This window comes from Mauremys mutica, chromosome 11, assembly GCF_020497125.1.
Source record: "Mauremys mutica isolate MM-2020 ecotype Southern chromosome 11, ASM2049712v1, whole genome shotgun sequence".
In the NCBI taxonomy this organism is placed as follows: domain Eukaryota; kingdom Metazoa; phylum Chordata; order Testudines; family Geoemydidae; genus Mauremys; species Mauremys mutica.
The window spans coordinates 20,249,072-20,274,002 of record NC_059082.1 but is presented as its reverse complement, the minus strand read 5'-3'; the positions used below and the strand labels follow the sequence as shown (position 1 = coordinate 20,274,002).

The following is a 24,931-nucleotide window of genomic DNA, read 5'->3' as shown; positions in this document are numbered from 1 at the left end:
TTATTAAAGATATGTTAACATTGGACCCAACTACAGGCACAACACTGAAACTGCTGCTAACTAGTGAAGAAAGGGTCAGAAACATGCACAGTGCGATCAGTGTACAGTCCTTGCACTTAGGGAACTCAAAGACTTGCATGCAGGAAACAAGGGACACGGGGAGGGAGGAAGGGCCTTTTTTCCACCTCTGCCCCTACTGTTTCATCCAGTGCAGTCCTTCTCTGTTCCTAGGACTCTAACTACCTGATTTGCTGGTGCATTTGTTGGTGTCACTAGGCATAAATCTAGGTAACTTGGGGGGAGTGGAAGACCACAAGTGTCAGTGAGGCCCCTGCTCTGGGTCTAAGTGAGCCACAGTAACTCCATTTTGTAAACTTTAACCAACCTACATGCTAACAGCCTAAAAGCAGAATATGTGAGAGTCAGCTTTTCTAGCAAACAGCTGCAGTCCTGCTTAAACTAGCAAAAGTAGTGATAAGGGGGGGAGGAAAGGGGGAGAAGTCTTCGTGTGCTTGAGCTGACAAGGCCAACAGATAAATATGCAAATGAGAACAGTTCTAACAAGCTATATTATAGTGTTAAGTGTAACTGTTGCAAGGGGGAGGGAGAAAGGGGGAAAAACAGGGGGGGGTATAAATGCTGGGACCCCGCCTGCGTGTGTGTGTGCAGGATTTGAGAATGCTTTTTCTCCCTGGCACCTTTTTTGAGCTCAAATAAACTTGGTTTGCTTCTCCACCCTGGTGTGTTAATTAGTGTGACGCACACCGGGCAACGAACCCTGCTGTTGCTCCTCCTCGGGCCCTTTGAGCCGGCAACACATTCATATAGACACTGACACTCTCTCATTTACACAAGCAACTAACTGCGGGTGCAAAATATAGAGGCTGTTTAAAAAAAACGTGGCTCTTTGTACAAACATATTGGTTTCTTCTACAGTAAATAACTGGTACTAGCTGACACAGCAAAGGAAATCTGTTTGCACAACAAACTTATTAGGCCAAATTCCATCCTTTGTGGTTGCCCTGCGTAAGTGGGAGCAGAATCTGGTCCAGTATTCAGCATAAATTGCCTCCATTTCTGCACCTCCTTTCTTCTGGAAGATGAATTCCTCATCCTGTTACAACACCGTCAGGAATGAGATGCAATAAGAATCCTCAAGCGGGAGTTTCCACTTAATGAAGAGCAACGTCCAATGTCACTTACCAATACACGCTGTATGATGCTGAGTGAAACCAGGAGGACATTTACAAGTGAAGCCCCCTATGGTGTTGACACACAGGAACTGGCAGTTATGCTGTTTCGTTGCACATTCATCGAGATCTGAAAGAGTAAACCAACATTCCTTCCATTTTCAGTCCCTACCAAGGTGCTGACATTCAATGTAGACACCGAGAGAAGTGGCTGCAAGTTAGCGGTTCAACATATAAATATGTTGTAGAAGAGTAAAACGTAAAAGTATATTGCACAGGCCTGGCCCAGTGCTCTAGCAGAGCAGAACGTGATACCAGTCAGAGGACCTTGCCTGTTGTCAGCTAGTGGGACAGGAGAGCTTCAGGCAAGTAACATTACATTTTGATTTATTTAAGTAATGCCCTTAATATCAAAGCGGTGAGTAAAGCCCCTGTAGGTTACAACAGCAATTCCAAACTTGGCATAGGAAATGCCATTTTACTTTGTCATTATTGTTTAAATAGTTCCTTTGGGATTACAGCCCATTTCAGCAGAATACAGTTTATATCCTGCTGAAGCTCCTTTGGAAGACAACTGACTTCAGTGGTAGCATACACTTGTTTTGTAGTAGCATCATTCAGACAGATGATGATGCCCATGATGCTGCAGTGGGTTCCCTTAGTGCAGACTGTGATGTGCATGCAGAGCCCTTTTGAATATAGTAGGACTACATGTGAAGGGAGCTACAAGCCATTGCAGGATTGGAGATTTGACCTAAAAATGCTTTCACAGAATGAAATAACACGGGCCAGAAGATAGCGTATTGTATAAATTCCAGAAATTATGGACCAAATTTTCAATACACATGCAAAGGTGCTTCCACAGTATTGTGCACCTTTACCACAAATACTCATAAATTGGATATTGCAAATGCGAACAGGAATTTAAGTACACAGCTACCTACTTGCCTATGCAGTTGCAGTAAATTATGTGCATTTGCAGATGTGTAATTGCACAAGCTCCTCTTTGCATGTGGAGCTTCACCTCTCAGCACTGAAAAGTTGGTTCTCTAGGATGAATACATGTTAGCATGCAGCCATAAAGCCAGCAACAAAGGGAGAGCAAAATGGAAATTACTGGCGATAGAGAAAATGTCATCATTTTAAGGTGAAATTTGAAAAGAGATGGAAATTGGACAAGATATAGAGCTACAGAGAGACTCTTCCAGATGACAAAGCCTGCAGAAGAGAGGTCTCTCCAACCAATGGTTTTGCAGAAAGAGACAAAGAGGAGACAGGTTACTAGATGAGCAGAAGCAGTGGAGAGGAGGAGAGACAGAGAATATCCCTGAACTGGATCTGCATGGGGGCACCAGTGAGGCTGTTTGAGAAATGAGGTTTATTGGTAGTTCCTCTTGGGACTTGTGAGAAAGTGGGCAGCAACAGTGGAGCGCTTGATTGTAGGGCACCGGGACCTGAGAAAGCCACGGAGCTGGGAGTTGCTTTAGACAAGGGGAGGAGAAATGAAGGCACAGATGAGAGTTTTAGAATTGGTGGAGTCAAAGCAGTTATATCTTTAGGCAATATGGTCTCAGAAGGGACCACCATGATCATCTAGTCTGACCTCCTGCACATTACTGGCTACAGAACTTCACCCACCCACTCCTGTAGTAGGCCTTTAACCTCTAAATTATTGTCTCTTCCTGTTAAAAGGCAGCTTTGTAGACAGGAGAGGTGTGGAAGAAAGAAGAAAGGTGAGGGTTGAGCATGATGCCAAGGTTACTGGGAGATGGGAGCCAAGGAAAGAAACGGAGGAGACAGAATATTCTCCTCTCCTTCATTTCCCTCTCTCGTCCAGTGCTGCAGGAATGGTCCATAGTTAAAACACTGCTGATGCTTGACAGTGTATTGCAGAACTAGTTGATCTTTTTGTTGCAAACATTCAGTCTGAGCTACTATAACTTGCATTAATTAAAGTGAAATTATTATTGCAAGGCATGGCTTAAATCAACATGCTTAAAATCAGAAGAAAAATTATTTATACCAGGGAGCAAATATTGCAAAAGAAAAGTCTTAAAAAAATATTCACTGCTATAGTTACTGGAATATTCCAACTGTCTCCAATATTTTTGGGCTCGCCTCTGCTCTCACATTTACTCCAGTTTTAGACAGCAGGGTTCAGTGGAGATACTCCTGATTTACACCAGAGTCAGACCCTTGGCACGTATCTGGATAGCTATTTGTCTGTGAAATGTATCTTTGGGCAGATACAGTCAAATCTGTGAAATGTAGAGTTCCTCCAGTCAAGTTTTCCTTTTCAGTTTTTACCTTTACAGCTTCTCCCGTCCTCTTGTAAGATGTACCCTTTTGGACACGAACACTGGTAACTCCCTTCCGTGTTCTTGCAGATGAAATTGCAAGGCTTAGGAGACTGGTTACATTCATTCAGATCTAAAATGAGAAAAAACAGACTCTTTTTGGCGATATCAACCAAGATTTGTAATGAAGAGTTAAAAATATCCAGGAGATTATTTCGCACAAAAATATTCCCCCAAAGTCTGGTAACACATGATGTTTTGTTTTCCTATGATGAAAGAAAACCCTTATTTCTTATTCCTGGAAATTTCCATTCAAGTTAATCTCTTTAGTAATGTACTGGCAGGTGTAAAATAATGGAAAACCTACCTACGCAAAGGGTGCCTGTTATATCTGGAGTATAGCCAGGTTTACATATGCAGCGATATGATCCTTGCTCATTGATGCACTCTCCATTCCGGCAGACATCATGAATAACCTTGCACTCATCAATATCTGCAATGCAATAAATATAAATTCAGAGAGAAGACAAATAATAGGAAATTACCGTACCTGATTCCAGTGAGACTCCTGTGCTTTGACAAGAAAAACGCAACATCCAAATAATGAAATGCTCCATGCATTTAGGAGGCTTGTATCTTTAGAAAGAAAAATATGCATGGATTTAGGCAATGCAGTAAATTGAACATTTAAATGTAATGAGCAAGCTTTAAATGCAAATGAACAGAGTAGGAGGTCCTATCAAGAACCTCAAATAAAAGACTTGTTAAAGCTCCCATTTAAGCCAGTGATGAAGCTCACATTTTCTTTTACGAATCTGGCCCAAAGAAAATTAACAGGGATATTTCAGCATATTTGCAAGTGAATTTGTGTAACATTTTCAAAATCACATAAGTGACTTATGAGCTGAAGTCCCATTTTCAAAGATCACATGGGGCAGATTTTTAAAGGTATTTTCATGCCTAAAGATGCAGATAGGTGCTTATGAAAATTCCACTAGGCACCCGTTTGCTTCTTTATGTGCCTTTACAAATCCGGCTGTTATGTATTTAATAACCTACCTCAAAAGTCAAAGTGACTTAAGCACTTTTGAAAATGTTACCCTTTAGGTATTATGTTTCTTGCAGGTTTGCGGAGCGGAGTGTAACACTGTAGCATAAACTTTGCTGCTGACAGCTCAAACCACCACTGAACATCACTGGGGACTACCTAGAGCAAGCTAAAGACCCACTTTTCCAATACTGCATGTTTTAAAGAAAGTTTTCCACCTTCTCCTTCCCCAAGGTGTTTTAGATAGCACAGCACACTAGAAAAAAAACTTCACCAAACGATGCAGTATTGGGGTAAATGGGACTTATCTCTCCATGGCTCCAGCACTGTTCACGGGGTGCGTGCACGCAACTCACCAACCAAGAGCATGCTGGGGCATCACACTGAGCAGGAGCCCATGATCTTGGGATGAGGAGGGAACAACACTTCTAAAGCTGGTGAAAAACACCAATGCTTAGCATCAGGGACTACTGTGCTGAAACGTCCCCTGGGTCATTTGGAGTACTCAGTGGTGTATTTAACTGTAGATCCTATTAAGTCCATTGTATGTTTTTGTCCAGTTATCTTTAATCAAACCAAACAGGTAATTACACCAAACACAAATGCCAGGTTTTAAGTGTCCTCCATTAGGCACAGGCAAAAAGCTCAAATTTGAGTGTGCAAACATCCACGGCCACATAGGTGCTGGAACTAGGGGTGCTGCTGCACCCCCTGGCTTGAAGTGGTTTCCATCATGTACAGGGTTTACAGTTTGGTTCAATGGCTCTCAGCACCCCCACTGTACAAATTGTTTCAGCACCATTGCCCGTCCATGTGCCTGATTACCTGATGTCTGCATACAAACGTACATCCTGCCAGCGAATGATTTGGGGAGCCTGCTGAAATTTGGGATTTAGTGGGTGCCTAACCACCTGAGCTGGCTGCTCAAATACCTTTTTGCCTATGCATGTAGGTCCTCAGCAAATTCTGCATTCTCACCATTGGAAAGCTTGCAGAAAATTTGGACACAATTTTTGTTACAATAGAGGATTTCCATGTGCTCAAAGGTGCAGCAAATGGAGTTTATACTTTATCTCTTGTTTTCATGTGGTCTTTTGATTGCAGATTTCCCGTTAAACTTTTACAGACAGAAGTACCTGCTCCATTGGTCATGTATCCTCGGCCATGGGGGCAAAGCTTTTTAAAGGCCACGGTGCCTGGGAAGGGGCAGATCTCACAGTTTGGCCCCCATCCACGCCCGCCGTCGCAGCAGCATTCAGACTTAGTGACAGAGTTCCTATTGCTTGATCCAATCTGACACAGACTTTGTAACACTTCAGTGAAGCAGTAGCCCTCTCTGATGTCTGAAAGACAAATTATGTTGCAAGTAGAGTTCTAGCGGCAATGGCTGTAGGGGCGGGTCATGACATAGGAATTTAGACAGGAATATCAAAGAAAGGGAAGCATACTTAACCCTGAGACTGTGGAAGTGAGAATGAAAGTCTGGCAGCAGCAAGAAAGAGAACATGATGTCTGAGGGAAACAAAGGAGACAAGAAATTTAGTAAGAGGGTAGGAGTGAAGTCAGCGTGTGCCTAGAAAAGATGCACTTCCATTTGAACCCAGAGAAGAGAAGAAGGGCTCACCGAAAATAGAACTATCAGACAAAAGGACAGAGTAACTCCTGCTGATTGATACTAATCAATAGGAGGCTTTCATAATAAGCCAGTGCACTCTAACCAACTGATACAAGTGTACAATTAGCAAAGGAAGAATATAGTGCCAGGATGGTGCCTAGTGACAGAGGGCTCCACCATACAGACACTTAGTTCAAATTTATGCAAAAATAGTAATATATTCTTAACCAGTGAAATAATCCCAACCTACTGCAAACTTCCGGTACCAAAGGAGATGCTAGTTGGCTTTGCTAAAGCATTAACTTGGTACTTACCAAGGCATTCATTCTGGGTGTCACTGGCAGTGAATCCTTCATTGCATTCACATCTGTAGCTTCCTATTGTATTGATACAACGTCCATTTTCACAGATCCCAGGTTTCGTTTGACATTCATTTTCATCTGTATTTTTTTAAAACGATGTGACAAAAAATAAAATCCATAAACATGTTAGTCCAGGAGTGAAAAAACAGCATGAAGTTTTGAGTTCATGGAGGATAGGTTCATCAATGGCTATCAAGATGGGCAGAGATGCAACCCCATGCTCTGAGTGTCCCTAGCCTCTGTTTGCCAGAAGCTAGGAGTGGGCAACAAGGTTGCCTGTTCTATTCATTCCCTCTGAAGCATCTGGCATTGGCCACTGTTGGAAGACAGGCTACTGGGCTAGACAGACCTTTGGTCTGACCCAGTATGGTGCGTTTTCACTGGTTAAACTTGAGGAAGGTATCAAATGGAACAAACAGACATAAACAATGATATTTCTTAAACACTCTGACATTGAGGCTCAGACGCGATAGTTCGAACTCCGAGAAGTCGAACTCACCGCGTCGACCCGGACGGTAAGTGTAGACTAGCCCTTAGTGTTTCAAGGGCTAGATTAATCTAAATAGATGACAGGTAAACCCATGCCACACACATTATTTCTAAGATTTCCCTGCATCATATTCCATGCTATTGATTCATTCAAAAATTATTTGGCAGCCATTGCTGCATCCCCTGGATTCCATGCATAGTTTAAAAACAATACAGACATAACATTGCTTACAGTCAAAATGCAAGGTAGTATGGTATTTTAGGAAAGAATTTTTATTAAACAGTATGGTTAACCTTGTGATTCATTATACCTCAGAGCTCTGTATTATTTACTATTTTTATATAATGGTGCTTTATAATGGGGAAAATAAAAGTATTTATCTAATTTATGTATATTTCATGTCTCTTGGGTAAGGGACCTCATTGGAAGGGACCTACATTTCTTCCTGTTTTTTGACATAATTAAAGAAGGCAGGGCCAGACCATTGGCTGCTGTAAATCAGCATAGCTTCGTTAAGTTCAGTGGTGATACACAGCATCTGAAAATCTGGCCCAGAATGTCTGATTACAGAAGAGATGAAGTCCTACAGAAAGATTTCTGAAAAAAACAGTTTAATATAGTGTCTTCCTACATTTTTATCAAGTGGTAAATGTGATCACGTTTAATAAATGAGTATGCATGCAGCAACTGGTGCTACCGGTCTGTATGTTAAATCATGGCTGACAACCGTGGCACATATCTTAAATCAGTGTTTCCCAAACTTGGGATGCCGCTTGTGTAGGTAAAGCCCTTGGCGGGCCCGGCTAGTTTATTTACCTGCTGTGTCTGCAGGTCTGGCCGATCACAGCTCCCACTGGCCGCGGTTCACTGCTCCAGGCCAATGGGAGCTGCTGGAAGTGGCGCGGGCTGAGAGACATACTGGCCGCCGCTTCCAGCAGCTCCCATTGGCCTGGAACAGCGAACCACGGCCAGTGGGAGCCGCGATCGGCCGGACCTGCAGATGCGGCAGGTAAACAAACTGGCCTGGCCCGCCAGGGGCTTTCCCTACACAAGCTGTGTCCCCAGTTTGGGAAACACTGTCTTAAATAAAACGACCACTCATTTTGGGGACTGTAACTCGCAGGCAGAGCGCAGAAGACAGGACATTGTTTTGGATAAAATATTTTGAAATACTAAAGTTTGTCATTTTCTCTGCTCTTCTCTAGTTTTCACCCGCTTGAATTTTGGGTATATCTGAGTTTTGACTATATCCAGCCTGTAGACCTGATTCTCTACAGCAGGGGTCGGCAACCTTTCAGAAGTGGGGTGCCGAGTCTTCATTTGTTCACTCTAATTTAAGGTTTCGCGCGCCAGTAATATATTTAAATGTTTTTAGAAGGTCTCTTTTTATAAGTCTATAATATATAACTAAACTATTGTATGTAAAGTAAATAAGGTTTTTAAAATGTTGAAGAAACTTCTTTTAAAATTAAATTAAAATGCAGAGCCCCCAGGACCGGTGGCCAGGATCCGGGCAGTGTGAGTGCCACTGAAAATCAGCTCACGTGCCGCCTTCGGCACCCGTGCCATAGGTTGCCTATTCCTGCTCTACTGCCTGTGTAGGCATTAACTTCTGTGCAAAGAGAGTGTGCAATGCTTCCGGATTCAAATTCTCCATTCACTAACAATAGTGGTAGCATTTTACACTTATCTTCCATATGTGATCAAAGATGTAAGGCAGTGGAGAAGTAGGCTCTGCGTGATCCTTTACCTGCAATCATGGGCACAATTATACAGATACAGCTAGATGAGTGATTCACCCCCGCTATTAGTCAAATCCAAAATTGCCAATTTTTCTCCAGAATCTGGCTCTTACCTGAAATTCAGCTCAGCTCTACAGGGAAAACTCAGAGGTTTAACACCTCAGTTTCACTTACCTATACAGCCCTCACCATCCTGTCTGCGCTGATATCCTGGTCCACATATGCACATGTAAGTGCCAATCAGATTTTTACACTCCATTTGTTTTGAGTCACAATCATGAATTCCTTCTTCACATTCATCCTGATCTGAAAGAGTTCATATTGCAGAATTATACATACTTACAGAGAGAGATTCTCATGGAAACTCACAATAATGAACTCTCTGTTTTGAAAGTGAAATCACAAACAACTTCTTTCTGCTGTGCTAAATTAATAATCCAAAAATACTGGTCTGGGGGAAACTGATTTCACTTAAGGTGGGAAACCCTTTACATTGATACTATTTATTACCCTTTTCATAGATTCATATATTTTAAGACCAATGTGATGAACTAGTCTGAACTTCTGCATAGTATGAGCAGGCCATAGAATTTCACTCAAAATTGTAAACTGTCCTGAGGTGACCAGAGAGCAAGTGTGAAAAATCAGGACGGGGGTTGGGAGTAATAGGCACCTATAAAAGATAAACCCCCAAATATCAGGACTGTCCCTATAAAATCAGGACATCTGGGCACCCTAATCTTCCCCTCCAGGGCTCTCCGGGGATTTGTATCTGGGACTGTTAGCACTGAGAGAACTATATCCCAACCTGTCTGAAATGACAGTATCTTCTAACTATGAAAACTTACCTTTGCACATTCTCCGGTCTTCTCTAAGAACGTAGCCAGCTGGACACTTGCATTCATATGATCCGTAGGTGTTCACACATCGGAAGGCACACAGTAGAGAATTCTGAGCACACTCATTTACATCTGTATTCAGACAAACAACCATATGCAAAGTGAAATTTGCTTTTGCAAAAGACACCAGCTGAGAATGTATGTTGTTTAGTTTAGTTATAAATCAGAGATGCCAAATTGCTCAAGGTTAATTTTTACTGTCAGATCTGTGATTCTACTGACTGACTGAACACTTCTGCATAGGAGCAGGGCCACAGACATCCCTGCTTGCCTAGGTTTCCTTATGTGAGCAGGCAGCAGAAATCACTGCCTGCAGCATCCATCTGGCAATGGGAGTAGTTTCCAGCTTTGTACTGCTAAAATACTATCAGTGTTAAATCAACACCTGCCCTCAGATCTTGTTCACTCTTACACGTGTTGTTGATTCTAGGCATTTTATTTTAGCTACCAACAAGACAACCGACTCTTCCGTAGCCTGCATTTTACAAAATATTATCCTTATTGGGGAAACATTGCCTGAAACATATTTATTCATGTGCCATGTAAACTGAAGAAAACTACATTCTGGTGTTTATGCACGTGATCTACCTCCCGCTGAAGTCAATGGGAATCTTTCCACTGACTTCTGTGGGAGCTGGATGAGGCCCTAAGCGCTTATAACAGTGGCGCAAGCCAGTCCAGTGGTAGAATTACCCTGTGGTGCATTGCTGGAGAGAATTAGGTTATGGCAGAAGGTCTGAACTCTCACATCAAAGTTGCATGCATAGTGAATACAATCAGTAACATTTCTGGAGAGGGTCCTGAACGGAACTTGCTTATGTTACCCCCATCTGGGCAATCCATCAGCATGCACAGGCTCAGAAAGTGAAAAAGCTGCTCACTTACCTTTCCAGTTAGAAACAGGGTAACATGGTAAAAGGATTCACATTTGGATTGGGAAGCGGGAGCGATATATATGCCTGTATTTGGAGTGGGAATGAGGCTAAGGTCTGCCATAGATAGTTGGAGACATTGCACAAGAGTATCTCTAGTTTGCCTGCTTTGGCACCTCAAAATTTATCAGTTGTTTCTGAAGTTACTGATGGTTTACCATAAAACTGAAACTGAAAAACCCGGGCATTTGAGAGTCTTACCTTCACATGTCATCATTGGTCCTGGCTCAAATCCCTCATCACAGGTACATTCAAAACCACCTACAACATTCCTACAAGTTCCATTTCCACATGGATTTCCAACAGAGCATTCATCAGTATCTGCAAGCAGTTAAAACAAGACGTGAATGCATGTTACAGGAGGCTGAAGTTGCAAGCGTCTGACTCTGATCACGTGCAAGGATTCCTCATTATTCACGAGCATCAGAGTTTAAAAACAAGGTATCAGGAAGGGTCCTAAACTGGAGTCTCATCTATCACTACTACTCTTTACTGTTATACTTGGGGAATTAGGAGCCATTAAAATGGAATACAACACTTATACTTACCTACACATTGAGCTCCCTGAAGGATATAACCAAAAGGACATTCGCAGCGGAAGGACCCATCCGTGTTGATACACTGCCCAAATCTGCAATTTTCTGGGTCAAGGCACTCATCCACATCTTAGCCCAGAAACAAAAATGAAAGGGCTATAGTTAGTGAAATTAATTAAATGCCATTTCTGAGACTAATCTAGCATGATAAACATGAATTTAGGACTGAATATTCCACAACTCGCAATGAAAATATTTGAAAGGAGATTAGCTCACGAGGGACAACAGGAACTTACACGCCAAATTTTCCAAGGGTGGCACATAAGTTGCAATGATCTTAAAGGTTGGATAAAGAACCTTCTTAGGAGGGGTCCCAGTGAGAGGAAGCATCATGATATAGTAGCCATCTCACTCTCCTGATATCAAAAGTTACCCACAAGCTTTGAGCTAGAGTGCTGTTTGTCTATGGAGGGAGTTAGACCCAAGAATGTATACAGGGGAATTGGGACTCTGTGGTTTTCAATACTAAGAGATTAAAACAATTTCTCACAGCTGAGCTGGGTATAAATGCCTGTAAGAAGGGGATATATGCAGCTTGGATTCCTTCTCTAGGTTCTTCAGATTCCTCCTGGTATGTCTGGTCATTATAATTTAAGACAGAGAACGGTCTCCTCAAGGTTAATTAATGGAGTGGGAGAGAAGTTCACGTTTGAATTTTACATTTGTATAAATAATTCCGTGCAAAGTGTCTGTGCAAAACAAATCCAGGGCTTTGGAAGGGAGGGTGGCTGATGGACAGGAAGTAGCCTACTAGAGTTGTGAGCCTGCAGTAACATTCAGAGCACCAATCACTTACCAACCCGTATATCCCCTGGTCCAATAAGGATGCCAATTCCAAATGGACAAATTTGACGAAATGCCTCTGTAAGTGAAATACGTATGTTAAACCATGTCAGAACAATTAATTACAGATAAATATATTATTAGTTTAACGTATGGTGGGATGAATTCTTACCATTCTAGACTGGCAGCTTTCATTTATATATTATATTCAAGAGGGCGTGCATGTGTGTGCGTCCATATACACACACACACACACACACACACACTCTGTCTCTCAAATGTGGTACATAAAGTATATATACCTACACTCCTCTACATATAATGTAACTGTATGTTCACTTCATTTTTATGAGGTACATATATAATCTTACAAACAATTAGAATTTTTTATTTTATTCTTATGGAAGACATGAAGTAAAAGATTTCTATGAAAAGCAGTAAAATATCAATAACTGTGTTCTTTTTCCTTGTAACTAAAATTTCTGAAGAAAATACAACCTGATCTGATTGTAAACCTATTTGTTGAATCCTGTAGAGCAGTGTTTCCCAAACTTGGGATGCCACTTGTGTAGGGAAAGCCCCTGGCAGGCTGGTCCGGTCTGTGTACCTGCCGCGTCCAGCCGATCACGGCTCCCACTGGCCGCGGTTCGCTGCTCCAGGTCAATGGGAGCTGCTGGCAGTGGCGCAGGCCAAGGGACATACTGGCTGCTGCTTCCAGCAGCTCCCATTGGCCTGTGAACTGCGGCCAGTGGGAGCCATGATTGGCTGGACCTGTGGACACGGTAGGTACACAAACTGGCCCGACCCGCCAGGGGCTTTCCCTACACAAGCGGTGTCCCAAGTTTGGGAAACACTGCTGTAGAGCCAGAGGTTAATAGCTGCCTTTTATACATCAAATACTGATTTTATTACAGATAGGCTGAGGTGCTGTTGTCTCAGTTCAGCTTAGATTTATAATAGAATTAGTTTGATGTCAACAAACCACTTGAGCTCTTTTTGCAAGATATCTAATGGCAGAAGACTTGCAAGATCAGGTAGCTGTCCACTCTTTGGTGTGGAAAGCAGGTTTCCCCTCGTTTATATGAGTCACTTAGCACACTCTGGACACTTGTAAAATAAATAAAATCATCATAAATTTCCACTACACTGAACCAAAAGGTAATGAGAATGGATATGCTCCCAAGATTTCCATCAAGTCAGATTCAGAAAATAGAACCCTTCCGATTTTCAGGGCCAGCTCTACAGTTTTCGCCGCCCCAAGCAGCGTGCGGAATTGCCGCCGTGAGCGGCGGGGGCAGTCCGTGCACCCAAAGGGCGGCAGGCGCATTTCCGCGGTGGCAGCAATTCGGCGGCAGCTTCTATGTTTAGCTGTCTGCGGCGGCTTCAGCTAAACATAGAAGCTGCCGCTGAATTGCCGCCACCGCAGAAACGCGCCTGCCGCCCTAAGGGTGCACGGACTGCCCCCGCCACTCACGGCGGCAATTCCATGCGCTGCTTGGGGGCAAAACAACAGGGACAGCCGCCCTTTGCAGATTGCCGCCCCAAGCACCAGCTTGGAATGCTGGTGCCTGGAGTTGGCCCTGGTGATTTTGAGTCAGATCCAGGACAAAAAACCCCACAAGCTTTGAGGTTGAATCCAAAACCACCCCTCCCCCCACGCACCCATAAAATTTATGCAGGAAAGTGGAGTCTTGGATTTGAGATTAGTTCAGGCCTCCCCTTGAGATATTATTTATCTATTCTACACTCAGAATATAACAGATCCTTTCGCAGAGTAACATCCTACTCTGAAGTACTTCAGAACAGTAGGAGTAGGCTTACAATACAGCAGACTCGTAGTTTTAGAGACAGTTGCAGATGTTTTGTCTTATGGCTTATTTTTAAAATATTGGCTACATTTTGCTGAGATTGTATAAAATGAAATGAAACAAAACAGAACGGTGTACAATAGCATTAAAAATCAACCAAGTGCCAGACCAGCTGTTCCTCACAGAGAGTGAAATTCAGCCCCATGCAGAGGGTCAGCAAAAGGGCTATGCATCACACCCGCCTTTAAAGTAGGTCTTTAATATGGGACATAAGTGATGCATAACCCTTAGGGTGACTGCCTGCTCAAGGGCACATTTCACACGGAGGAGACGGAATGCATTAGGGAATTCAATACAATGTTTAAAAACTTCTGCATCCTCCATGCTAAGGAAGTTTTCTAAGCTCAGAAATTTGTAAGCAATTTCTTGAGCCTTGATCTTGTCATCTGAGAACGATTCAGACTGGGACAAACGTATGTGCGGGCACTTCAGGAAAACGATCTGAAGCTCACCATGCTTTTATAATTCACTCTACCCTTTTGGCTTGTACACAGATAGGCCAATTTGATCACCCACACTTAGGGAAGAAGCCTTCAAGAAATAGCACAACAGGGAAACCTGATGTTTTGTTTCTTGGCTTCTGAGAGTATGGTCTGCTCAACATCTCCATGATTTGTTCATGAGCTGAACTGCATTAACACATCATTGAAAATAGTAATACTGTTAATCACGATCTGTCATTCTGAATTAATATACCTGTAACATAACTGTACTGTAATAGCACTGACACTGTGAATTCCCGAAGTGTCTATTGAGTAAAAACTGTACACCAACACTTTAACTGAGTGCAGCATGTGCTTCAGGGCTATCCTAAATCAGGGCTGCAGTGAATAATCAGTTTCACCATTCCCCCTGTTATTTGAGTCTTTCATAGCTACAGGATGGAGAAAAACTTTTTAGCATTAAGAAAATGTGGTTGTAAAACCACAAAGACAGGCAAGGAGATTCAGAGAGGCAAGTGTAATAGCTGTACCTACTTTTAGCACTACAGTTTTTTAAAAAACTGACTAGATTTCAAGCTTATGGTGGCCCTTTCTAGATTTCATTTTGTTTAGATGAAATTCACTTGTGCCCCATAGATTTTTAAATTTACAGCCTAGCAAGGACTTAATACTATTTTACCAAAATTGAAAAATAAAAGATGTATAGCATTAGAAAACTCCAGAGCAGAGTACTTGAGACTTATCTTTACTTTCCATAAAATAACACTGAAATGCTACAAATATTTTTTTTGAGAAACAGGTATGTTGTGTGCCTTTCTATAGCACAAAGGCCTTTACTTTATTAAAAGAAATATTAAGTGATATGGTCAAACAAAATAATCTACCATTCCTTGAGGAAGATCATTGTTTTCTAATTCCCACTTCTATGACTCTCACAATTATTGTCTGTCTTCTTTCAGTTCTGAGTGCCCATAATACCATGATTGCATTATATCTGATAACGTACCATCTCCTTCCTGTGGGCAGAGCTCACATGGGTCACCCCATCCTTCTCCTTGCAAGGCGCAGCAACATTCTTGCTTGGAATGGTTTCTGGATTTGGGAACTGTGCATTTGCCTTCTTCAAATTTGGTAAAGCAATAACTCACTCTCAGATCTGCACAAGCAAAAGCACATCATAATACAGTTCTGCATTAAAGGCAGTAGGACTTGGTGCAATTGGTATGTGAAAATCAACACTTAAGCTAATTACCAAAGTGCTTCCATATGGCTGATCTTAAAAAGCATTGTTGTGGCCAGTGATTACAGTGGATTGAAACAGAAGAGAGAGCTCTCTCTATACCAGCCAAGGAAGAGAAGATCCATGGGAGAGAGTTGTTTACTCTAGCCAGGGAGAAGAGGGGGAGCTCCCCACTGCTTTAGAAGAGGAGGGTGAGCTGTGTTCCTCCCAAACTCACTCACCTTTCCTGCACCCTCTGAATATTAGCTTAATTTATTTACATTCTATTATTAGAGCAATGATCTTTCGCTAATAAACCACATGGAAACTAAAAAGCATGAGTTAACCCTTGATGATAATGCTGTATGTAAAAAATAATGGAGTGGTAATTTTCAATAGCACCTTTTTGGCCCTCAGTGCTTTACCAAATTACAGATAAAGGCCCATTGGTTCTGTGGTACCACATTGTGCTTTTACATGGTGGATAACCTAAACACTGGAACAAAAGTGAGATGACAGACCACATGCCTCCAGCACACAGACAGCTGGCAACTCCTCAGGTTGGCACTCAGACAGGATAAGGGTCAGTTGCAGAAGCAGCTGCTCATCCAGTTTTCTGGCCTCAAGATCAATGCTGGGCACTGTCCAGACTTCAGAAAAGCTTTAGGTAATGTGAAGTTTTAAACAGAAGCTTGTTTGGCTCAGTACACTCAAAAAACCAACCTTCTTCAGAAAAAACACATTGCTTTAACATCAGTGTACAGATATAAATTAATTTTCCTGTGACAATCCACATGAAACACTTGTCCTCTTTCAGAGGAAGATAAGATGAGGTTGTATTATTTCTACAGTTATTTTCTTGGCTTTGTGGGTGATTTTTCAGAAGAAGAGATTGATAGCACATGGGCTTTAAACAACTATGTAAGTGCAACTCAGACAGCGCTGCTACTTTCACCACTATTTTCACAGTGCCAAACCAAATGTTTACTGCAGGTTGGATTCATCACACCAAAACCACAATCTCATTTAGCTACCATGAGATGAAGAGCTCAGTAGGGTTTCAACAAGCATCCCTGTGTTTGGGCCAAACATAACTACAGAGATCCTGGAAGGTCTTGTCACTGGTGATTTTGCTGGGCCTACTGTACATTGCATTTGTGAAACTGGATATTTGTTTGTGAGTTGGGAAGTTTAGATCTACTTGAGCATTTTCAAAGTCTTTGAGATGTCCTTCTCCTTAGTTTGCTGCACTTCTGTGTAGGCAGTAACAAGCATACATCTTTCCATTCCAAGCTGTTCAGCTTTTGATCTCTTTTCTTAGTCAGTTCCATGTTTATGCTCAAAACACTGCGTGTGATTCTGGTAGATGGGGCTGGATTAACTTTCCTGTGGGTCTGGGGCTATTAGATTTTGTGGGGCCCCTGTAGACAAGTCTTTTTCCTAATTTAAAACAGAATGATCACAATGATGGCATCGAAGCTATTAATGCTATACTACACTTGCCTTTTAATTAACATCAAGCCGTTCCGTGGTTACATTTCATTCTTAAAACATGTAGAATATAGTTAAGTTAATTCAAAATAGCCTACTTCTTACCTTAGAACAGCTGTTATATTAGTTTCTTTCGGGGAGGGAATTTGGGTGCAGGAGGGGGCTCCGGGCTGGGGCAGATACTGGGGTGCAGGAAAGGGTGAGAGGTGTGGGCTCTGGAAGGGAGTTTGGTGCAGGAGGGGATTCTGACCTGGGGCAGGAGGTTGGGAGGCAGGAGGGGTGCAAAGTGCAGGCTCCAGCCAGGAGGCACTTCCCACGGACGGCTCCCAGCTGGTGGGTGCAGCAGGGCTCAGGCAGGCTGCCTGCCTGCATGCCGTAGCCCCACGCTGCTCCTGGAAGTGGCCGGGAACCCATCAATGGGAGCTGCGGGGACGGTGCTGGGGGTAGGGGCAGCAGGCGGAGCCACCTCCTCCCACAGGGGCAACAGAGACGTGCCAGCAGCCGGCTGCTTCCAGGATCGGCGCGGGGCCACGGCATGCAGGCAGCCTGTCTAAGCTCTGTTGCGCTGCTGGACTTTTAGTGGCCCGGAGATCGCGATCGACTGGCAGAGGCTCCAGGATCGACCAGTCAATCATGATCGACGGGTTGGTGACCACTGAATTGTATCTAATTATGGATTTATTTTTGTGGGGCCCCCCTTAGCCTGAGGCCCTGGGTTGCAGCCCTTAAAGCCCCTCCATTAATCTGGCCCTGCTGGTACAACAAAGGCATCAAAACCCTTTTAAAGCAGAGGGTGTTTACTCTTCTTACAACACTGCTTTCAAAGGCTCTTCTAGGCTTTTTTCTTTACCACAACTTCCTGGTGAAGAATAGCATGCATTTGATGCTACTTAACCTCTGCTAATTCTTTTTTACATCCACTCTGTCCTCTTCATCTTCTACAGTAGTATTACTCTAACGTAAGCTCTTCTGTATATTCATCCCCAGCTCCCATTCCATACACTTTGTTCAAAGTCCAGAGTAGCTGCCTCAGTCTTTATTTTCACCTTTTCCCTCCTCTTTTAAGATTTCTAAACTTTTTCTCCAGGTAGGTGAGGAAAGGTTTCAAGGGGATAGGGTTTTGTTGCTTAACTCTGTGCCTTAACTGTAGCTTTTCATGCTAATTGCTCCTCTCTCTTGTGCTGAGGAGACAGTGTGAGAGAGAATCTGGGACACAGTACATAAGCATCAAGCTTTCTTTGTGAAAAACCACTATTAGATTCCACAGCCTCTTTGTTACATTAGAAACAGGCATCTAGTAAAGTTTTTAGTAAACCCAAAGCAAATAAATATATATAGACTAAAATGTATAAAATAACTTGCCTTGGCATCTTCTTCCTGTGGAAGACAGTACAAACCCTTCAGGACATAAGCATGTGAAGCTGCCTGGAGTATTGCTGCATGTACCCAAGGCACAGATTTCTGGGTCTTCTACACACTCGTCAATATCTGCAAGAAAAGTACGACAATACTTCAGCAATCAAAACTGCTGTATTGGCAGCTGTAAAACACAAAATGGAATTCACAATACCCAGCATAGTAACTGAGACCTAGCAGGTATTACACTGCATAGTTTCAGCTGACAGCAAATCCCTGTGCCCTAATGAAAATAAACTTTAGCGCTCTATTAATAATCAATCCAGGTGTGCAATCTGGGACTAATTTCCAAAGACATTTTCAGTGGGCATGCCCATAATAATGAGACATCTCCAGGCCTTACAGGACTTTAAAAATGTCTTTCTGGGGGTCACGTCCTGCAGTCTTTACTCAGGCAAAACTGAAAGGGATTTTTGCTCGAGTAAGTATTGAGTACAGCACAGGTTATCGAGCATTGCACATTACCAAGAGAAAAGTAATACTGGGTATTTAGATACCATAGCGACAGGTACCTAGACAGACTTTTAATGGGTAAAAGTCTCTGTGGCTGGATAGCCTGGAAGAATTAATTTAATTATCTTTTTTTAAAAAATCAATACCATTTATACTTTACATACATATTATACTGTACACATGTACATAAAGTTTACAGGATACTTAATTTTGTTGGAATGATTCTATTTTATGATTAGGTTCAGACACTTGACAGGGGTCAAAAATGACACGTCAAGGCATAAAGAGAGGCATGACTATACATATTATTAGGACTGAGAGCTGCTTTTGAGCAGGCTGCATTATGAAATACGAATGACCTTTACGTACCTTCACACCTGTCATTTTGCAGAACGTATCCAGGAGGACAGATGCATCTATACGTCCCATCCAGGTTCTGGCACGTGCCAGGTGAGCATCTACCAGGCACCACTGCACACTCATTGATATCTGCAAGCAAAGAAATGAAAGCGCAATATTCAGAACAGTTATTGAGGCAGCTTTAATCCTGCTCATATCAAGTCGAGTGCAAAACTCCCGGCGAAAAGGATGGGAGCATCTATCACTCGCAGGGCTCTCTGAGGGCAGGGAGGCAGTCCCTTTTTACAAGGAGATTAATGTGCTTATAAATTATTTTATAAATCAAGAAAGATTGAAGATTCCTCAGCCCAGGAATCAATATCAATTCATCCCCATGACAGACATGGTCAGGGATGTAAGTGGATTAAACGTAGCTGGCAGGGAGCAGGCACCCAAGAAGTGTGAAGTGCCCCAAATGCTGAACACTTTTATTAAGCACCCAAAGCCTTCTGTTACGCTGCTCCCCGTGCCTTAAGCAGTCTCCCCCACCCTGTCCTCCAAGCATTCACCCTCACCTTCTTTAAAACTGGCTTCCTCCAGGAGTCCTGTCTACCTTCTTCCCTTCACTGCTAATTCCCCACCACCTGCCTTTTCTTATCTGTTCTGTGTCCTGTTGTCTTGCTTTGACTATCTGCCTTACGACTGGATCCTAAAAACACAACTGCATGTATATTTAGTTCTATGCACAGTGCCACTGAAATTATACAAAGGAGCAACCACAGGGGTGGGAGAAAGGCTCTGCTGGACCAGGCCCTATGCAAGGGTGCGTGCTGCCAGGAAAGGTGTCATACTATACATTTGTAAAGTGCTATTGTAATCTGCAGAGCTATGTACATTCTTATTAAGAAGATTAACTATTATAGAAGAATGAAGTAAAATCTGACTCCCATGAAAGAGGAAGATTTGGGAAAGTCACTGGACCTGTTTGTTTCCCTCAAATATATGCAAGATGTTTTTTTTTTAAAAAGATTTTAGTTTTACACGCATTGGCCTCCAAGGTATTTGACAAAAACAAACAAACACACCCACCCACCCGCCCCGGAGAGGAAATAAAGGTAGTTTTAGCCAGTCCTAGAGCAAAATTCCTTCCTGGCTGTGTGCACAATAACTTAGTGAGTATTTCAAGGAATACAATATTCCAATGCAGCATGCTCCCACAGTATTTGTGCTTTTCTACAAGGGCATAGTGATAGCAGGGGAAGTTCTTCTCTAATCTGCCTCTTTCTCACCATTTTACCTGGGACCACGTGCTGAGGGTTTACGGTCCTCTTGCCATAGTAAACCAATGCTAGATTAAAAACTCACCCACACAGGTCCTGCCCTCGGGGGACACCTCATAGCCATCATTGCACAGACATTGGAAAGACCCAACTGTGTTTATGCAGCGGCCATTCCTGCAGAGCATCCCATTTCCACTTGCACATTCGTCCACATCTAAAACAAAAAACTAACATGAGAAACGCATGGCGAATAGCCACAAAGATTAAATACATGTAAGAAGGAATTCTGTTTATTAAACTGACTTTCATCCTCACAGCACAATATTGATACATTTAGGGTGGCATAATTATTTATCTGTCTCTATATGTAAAGCACTATCCCCAAATGTGGGCCCTGGTCCTTCTAAGGGATATGCACACATGGGTTCTTCCTCCCACCTGGAGCCCCATTTGCCTTCAGTAGGGGCACAGACTGAGACAGACTTTCACACACTAGAATCCCGCTAATTGCAGAGATTTTAAGTGCACAGTATTTCTGTCCCTTTCTGAAGACAGTCAAAACAGTTTCTTCTGTATCATAAATAGTCTTGCTTTTCTCAAAAACTATTGGGAAAAATTGCAGCCAATTGATTGTTGATAGATACTTAGAACAGACTATATATTCGGAAAGCATATGTTCAAGTGGCTGCCAGAAGAGGTGAGTAAATTACATAGCAAGAGATTAGAGACACAAGGTGGGTGAGGCAATATCTTTTATTGGATCAACTTCTCTCTTATTTTTATTGATCCAATAAAAGATATTACCTCACCCACTTTGTTTCTCTAATATCCTGGGACTGACACAGCTACAACTACACTGCATAGAGTATGACACTGATAAACTGACTTCCAGAGCAAAGAAATTGCTCTTTACCTCTAACTGTATTGATTATACAGCTGGGATTCGAATTCACTGGAAAAAGATGGTGTTTATGACTATGTAATTAGAATAACAGACAATCTTAGAAAACCTGGACTGATCTCAGCAACGGTTTTAGAACATCCTTACCTATGCAGTCATTATTGTGTGAGAGAATGAATCCATTGTCACAGCGGCAGTTGAAAGAGCCAATGGTATTTCTACATGTTCCATTGCCACATGGATCTTTTTCACACTCATTAATATCTATGAAAGAGAAGCAGCAGGAAGAACTCCTGTTACTAATTGATAGTGAAGAGGGAGGCCAGATAGCCAATCAATGTGCAAAGAAATGAACTAATCCTGGATTACTAAAAGAGCAAATGGGAGAAGAGAGATTAAGCTTCCCCCCCCCCCAAAAAAAAAGAAAAAAAAAAGAAAAAATGGAAGATACAAGACAGGGTTATACATTTGACTGATGATGTCAACAGATGGTTTCTTGAGCAAGGGCTGATCCGCAACTTGTTTACATGCAGCTGCCATCTTGCCCTTTCCAAAGGAGGCATACACTAACCTTGTCTATAAGGGATCTGCAATCTTCCCAGGGGCTTTTAGGTGGCTAGTCAGTTCTAACCCAGACGCCCAAAATCTCAGTAAGAAAACTGGGTGAAACCCAGGACAGAGGGTGTATTTCTTCTCTCCCACTCTAACAATGTCCCCATGGAAAAGGGACAAATTGGCCCGAATCGGACTAGTCTTATCTGAGATGAGCACTACGCAAGCAAATGCTTAGAAAGTTTAGATGCAGTAGACTATATTCTGAATTCACTGATTGCATAAGTGGGCACAAGTCCTCTGAAGTCAGCAAGGAATTTGGCCCTAAACCTGAAGCTTTCAAAGGGCTTAACATGAAAGCTCTTGTTTTACTTAAACAGCTTTGTTTCTGCCCAGCAGCAAATCAGTCCTTTACACGCTTCAGCATTAGATAGTTTTACAATTATTGCATTCCAATGTTGCATTATTAATCTGTGGAACTCATTTCCCTGAGGTCTGAGTGAAACCACGGGGTTAGTGAAATTCTAAAAAGGATTGAATATTTTTATGAGGAACAAAAACATCCCTCTTCAGCTATGTTAGATAGGATACTTTTTTTTTTAAGTCATAGGCGCTATTTACTTCAGAGTATAAGATAACCACTAACTGATGCAGAATAAACTTAGCCAATGGTCAGTTCGATACATAATTGTGAACTAAGGTGTTTCTTGCTCCTTTTTCTGAAGCATCTTTTACTTGTCACTGTCAGAAGCAAGTCACTGGACGAAAAGTGCCACTGATCTACTCGGATCTGGCAATTACTATGACAGAGAAAAGGCCTCAAACCCCTTATTCATTAAACTAACAGCATAACTTGATACTTGCCTATGCACATCGTTTGGTCAGCATTGGTTTTGAATCCTGAGTGACATATGCAGTAGAATCCTCCAATGGTGTCAATACACTGGCCATGGCTACAGATATTGGGAATTTCTAGACATTCGTTGCGATCTGTAAATAAAAGGCATCTGAAAATTGTTCCATAAACCACAAAACCAGAAATAAACTATAAGTGGCAACTATGAAAACTAGTATCCAATTCATGGTTCTAATTTAAAATGACAATTGTTCTCTCTGTTGGCAATAAAATATTAGTTTGTTAACACAATGGAATATTCATGGTAAATTAATCTTTGCAACATTTGCAGATTTGGAAAATAATTGGGAAAAGTTACTTACAAGTGACTATTTCTAGCTACAGCAACAGGGCACCGCTGTTAGGCCATGGGAATAAAAATAATGCAATGTAATTGTGTGGGGAAATCTCTCTCTCTCATGCTGAATTAAACAGCATGTAAACAAAGAAGAAGAAACAATTGTGCAGTGGTTTGGGAGTTTAAGAGCTTTATCTGTTATGATTGTACATATTTCCAGAGGAAAATACTACTTGCTTGCAGACATGTTTGATTATAGCACGGAATGTAATATGATCACCTTGATTAACTATCAGAGAACTTATACAAATGAGGAATGGAGCTAACACCAGCCCTTCCCTGCAGTAGGCTCTCAGAAAGCCAAAATCCAATGGGCAAGCAGAGTGGTGCACAAATAATATGGCTACAATGGTGCACCCAAGTATGGTTGCATCTAAATCTCATCTAACGTGACACTACGCAAACCATGATCAATGGGAGCGTGATTAGCTTAAAACAGGGACATGCCTGGCACATAATTTGGGCAGCACATTTCCTGACAATAGCCATAAATGCTTAATTTAGCACCATCCTGCACAGAAGAGCAACAAAAAGTACCATACCATGCAGTGCTGGTCCAGTGCATGACATGCTGCCTTCTGATAGCAGGATGTCTTTTGCGCCAGTTGGATATGTGACTACTCACTGCTACCCTTGCTGTGAATGCTTTCCTCTGTAAGTTCAGGATTTAACCAGCAGTCAGCAAAACACATATAAAGAAGCAGAATGTTTACTATTCGGCACATTTCTCTTCATAATAAGAGGAAGTAGAGATGGAAAAAATGTAGTAGGGTCATCTTGTCTACCTCCATTCCAATGAGGGCTGGTTCCATTCAGTATATGCCTAAGTGTTTTGTCTATTCTAGTTTTAAATGACTCAAGAGATGGGGTACTCCATTTTCTCTTCAAAGCTATTTCACAATCTAACTATTCTGGCTATTAGGTAATTTTTTCCTTATATTCAGTCTAAAGAAAGAAGCAGCTTCTTCCTGGTGATGGAGAGATCCATTATCAGGAAGACCCTTGTTCTGTCTTCGCAACTTGCAATGGTTGCACTCCAAACGTTATGGCCAGACCCTGGGAGCTTCTTTTGTGATGAACACAGAACATTAGGAACTGGGAAGCGGCACTCTCTTAGGCATTATGAAAGGAAGTTGGATGCAAAGGATTATCTTGCCATAACAGATAACACCTGAAGAATTCTATTTAGATACTTAGAGGAGTAACTAGCTCAATCTATCAGGTCATATCTGGATATAATAGCACACAAACAGTTCTAGTATTACCATTTTCCATGCAGCGTCTGCTCTGTGGGCCCAATTCTACAAGGTGCACAACACCCTAAACTCCCATTGATTTCAGTAAGGTTGCTGGGCACTATGCTCAAGGCTTTGCAGGCTCAAACCCTTCATGAAACACTTTTATTTTGACTGTGATCGTTCCAACTTATTTTCACTAAATATAAAATAAGAGCAAAATACAGGAAGTAATGCTTGCGCCTTAGGGTATTGTGGCTCATATCAGAACCTTCCCTGGTTTTCCTGTTCTGCTAAAATGAAGGAGTTACAACAATCATGTTAACAATATGCTAAACATTTGCACGTGTTGCCATGTATCTTAACAAAACAAGCTTTAGTTCTCAAAATGATTTTCTTTTCTGTCCCTACACCCTTTTCCCATGAAGGTCTCGTAAAACAATGCAAAACTGCACTGCAATGAAAAGTGCACTTCCTAAAACTCAAAAGCTTAGAAGCAGAAAATCCAAGGAAAATGTTATCGAGTT

At 42.1% G+C, this 24,931-nt stretch overlaps 1 protein-coding gene across 1 annotated transcript in view; it reads right to left on the bottom strand.

The window, feature by feature from the left end:
- FBN1 (fibrillin 1) overlaps positions 1 to 24,931 on the bottom strand; it is a 213,290-nt gene that overhangs the window by 13,052 nt on the left and 175,307 nt on the right. Inside the window, exons 46-61 of the mRNA XM_044979703.1 lie at positions 22,781 to 22,906; positions 21,512 to 21,628; positions 20,549 to 20,677; positions 19,214 to 19,333; positions 18,338 to 18,463; positions 15,272 to 15,421; positions 11,968 to 12,033; positions 11,124 to 11,240; positions 10,777 to 10,896; positions 9,593 to 9,715; positions 8,919 to 9,050; positions 6,465 to 6,590; positions 5,672 to 5,878; positions 3,855 to 3,980; positions 3,498 to 3,620; positions 1,204 to 1,320 (exon numbers count right to left, since the gene is read on the bottom strand). Of these exons, the coding sequence (XP_044835638.1) occupies positions 1,204 to 1,320; positions 3,498 to 3,620; positions 3,855 to 3,980; positions 5,672 to 5,878; positions 6,465 to 6,590; positions 8,919 to 9,050; positions 9,593 to 9,715; positions 10,777 to 10,896; positions 11,124 to 11,240; positions 11,968 to 12,033; positions 15,272 to 15,421; positions 18,338 to 18,463; positions 19,214 to 19,333; positions 20,549 to 20,677; positions 21,512 to 21,628; positions 22,781 to 22,906 (2,025 nt within the window). The remainder of the gene's footprint in view (positions 1 to 1,203; positions 1,321 to 3,497; positions 3,621 to 3,854; positions 3,981 to 5,671; positions 5,879 to 6,464; positions 6,591 to 8,918; positions 9,051 to 9,592; positions 9,716 to 10,776; positions 10,897 to 11,123; positions 11,241 to 11,967; positions 12,034 to 15,271; positions 15,422 to 18,337; positions 18,464 to 19,213; positions 19,334 to 20,548; positions 20,678 to 21,511; positions 21,629 to 22,780; positions 22,907 to 24,931) is intronic.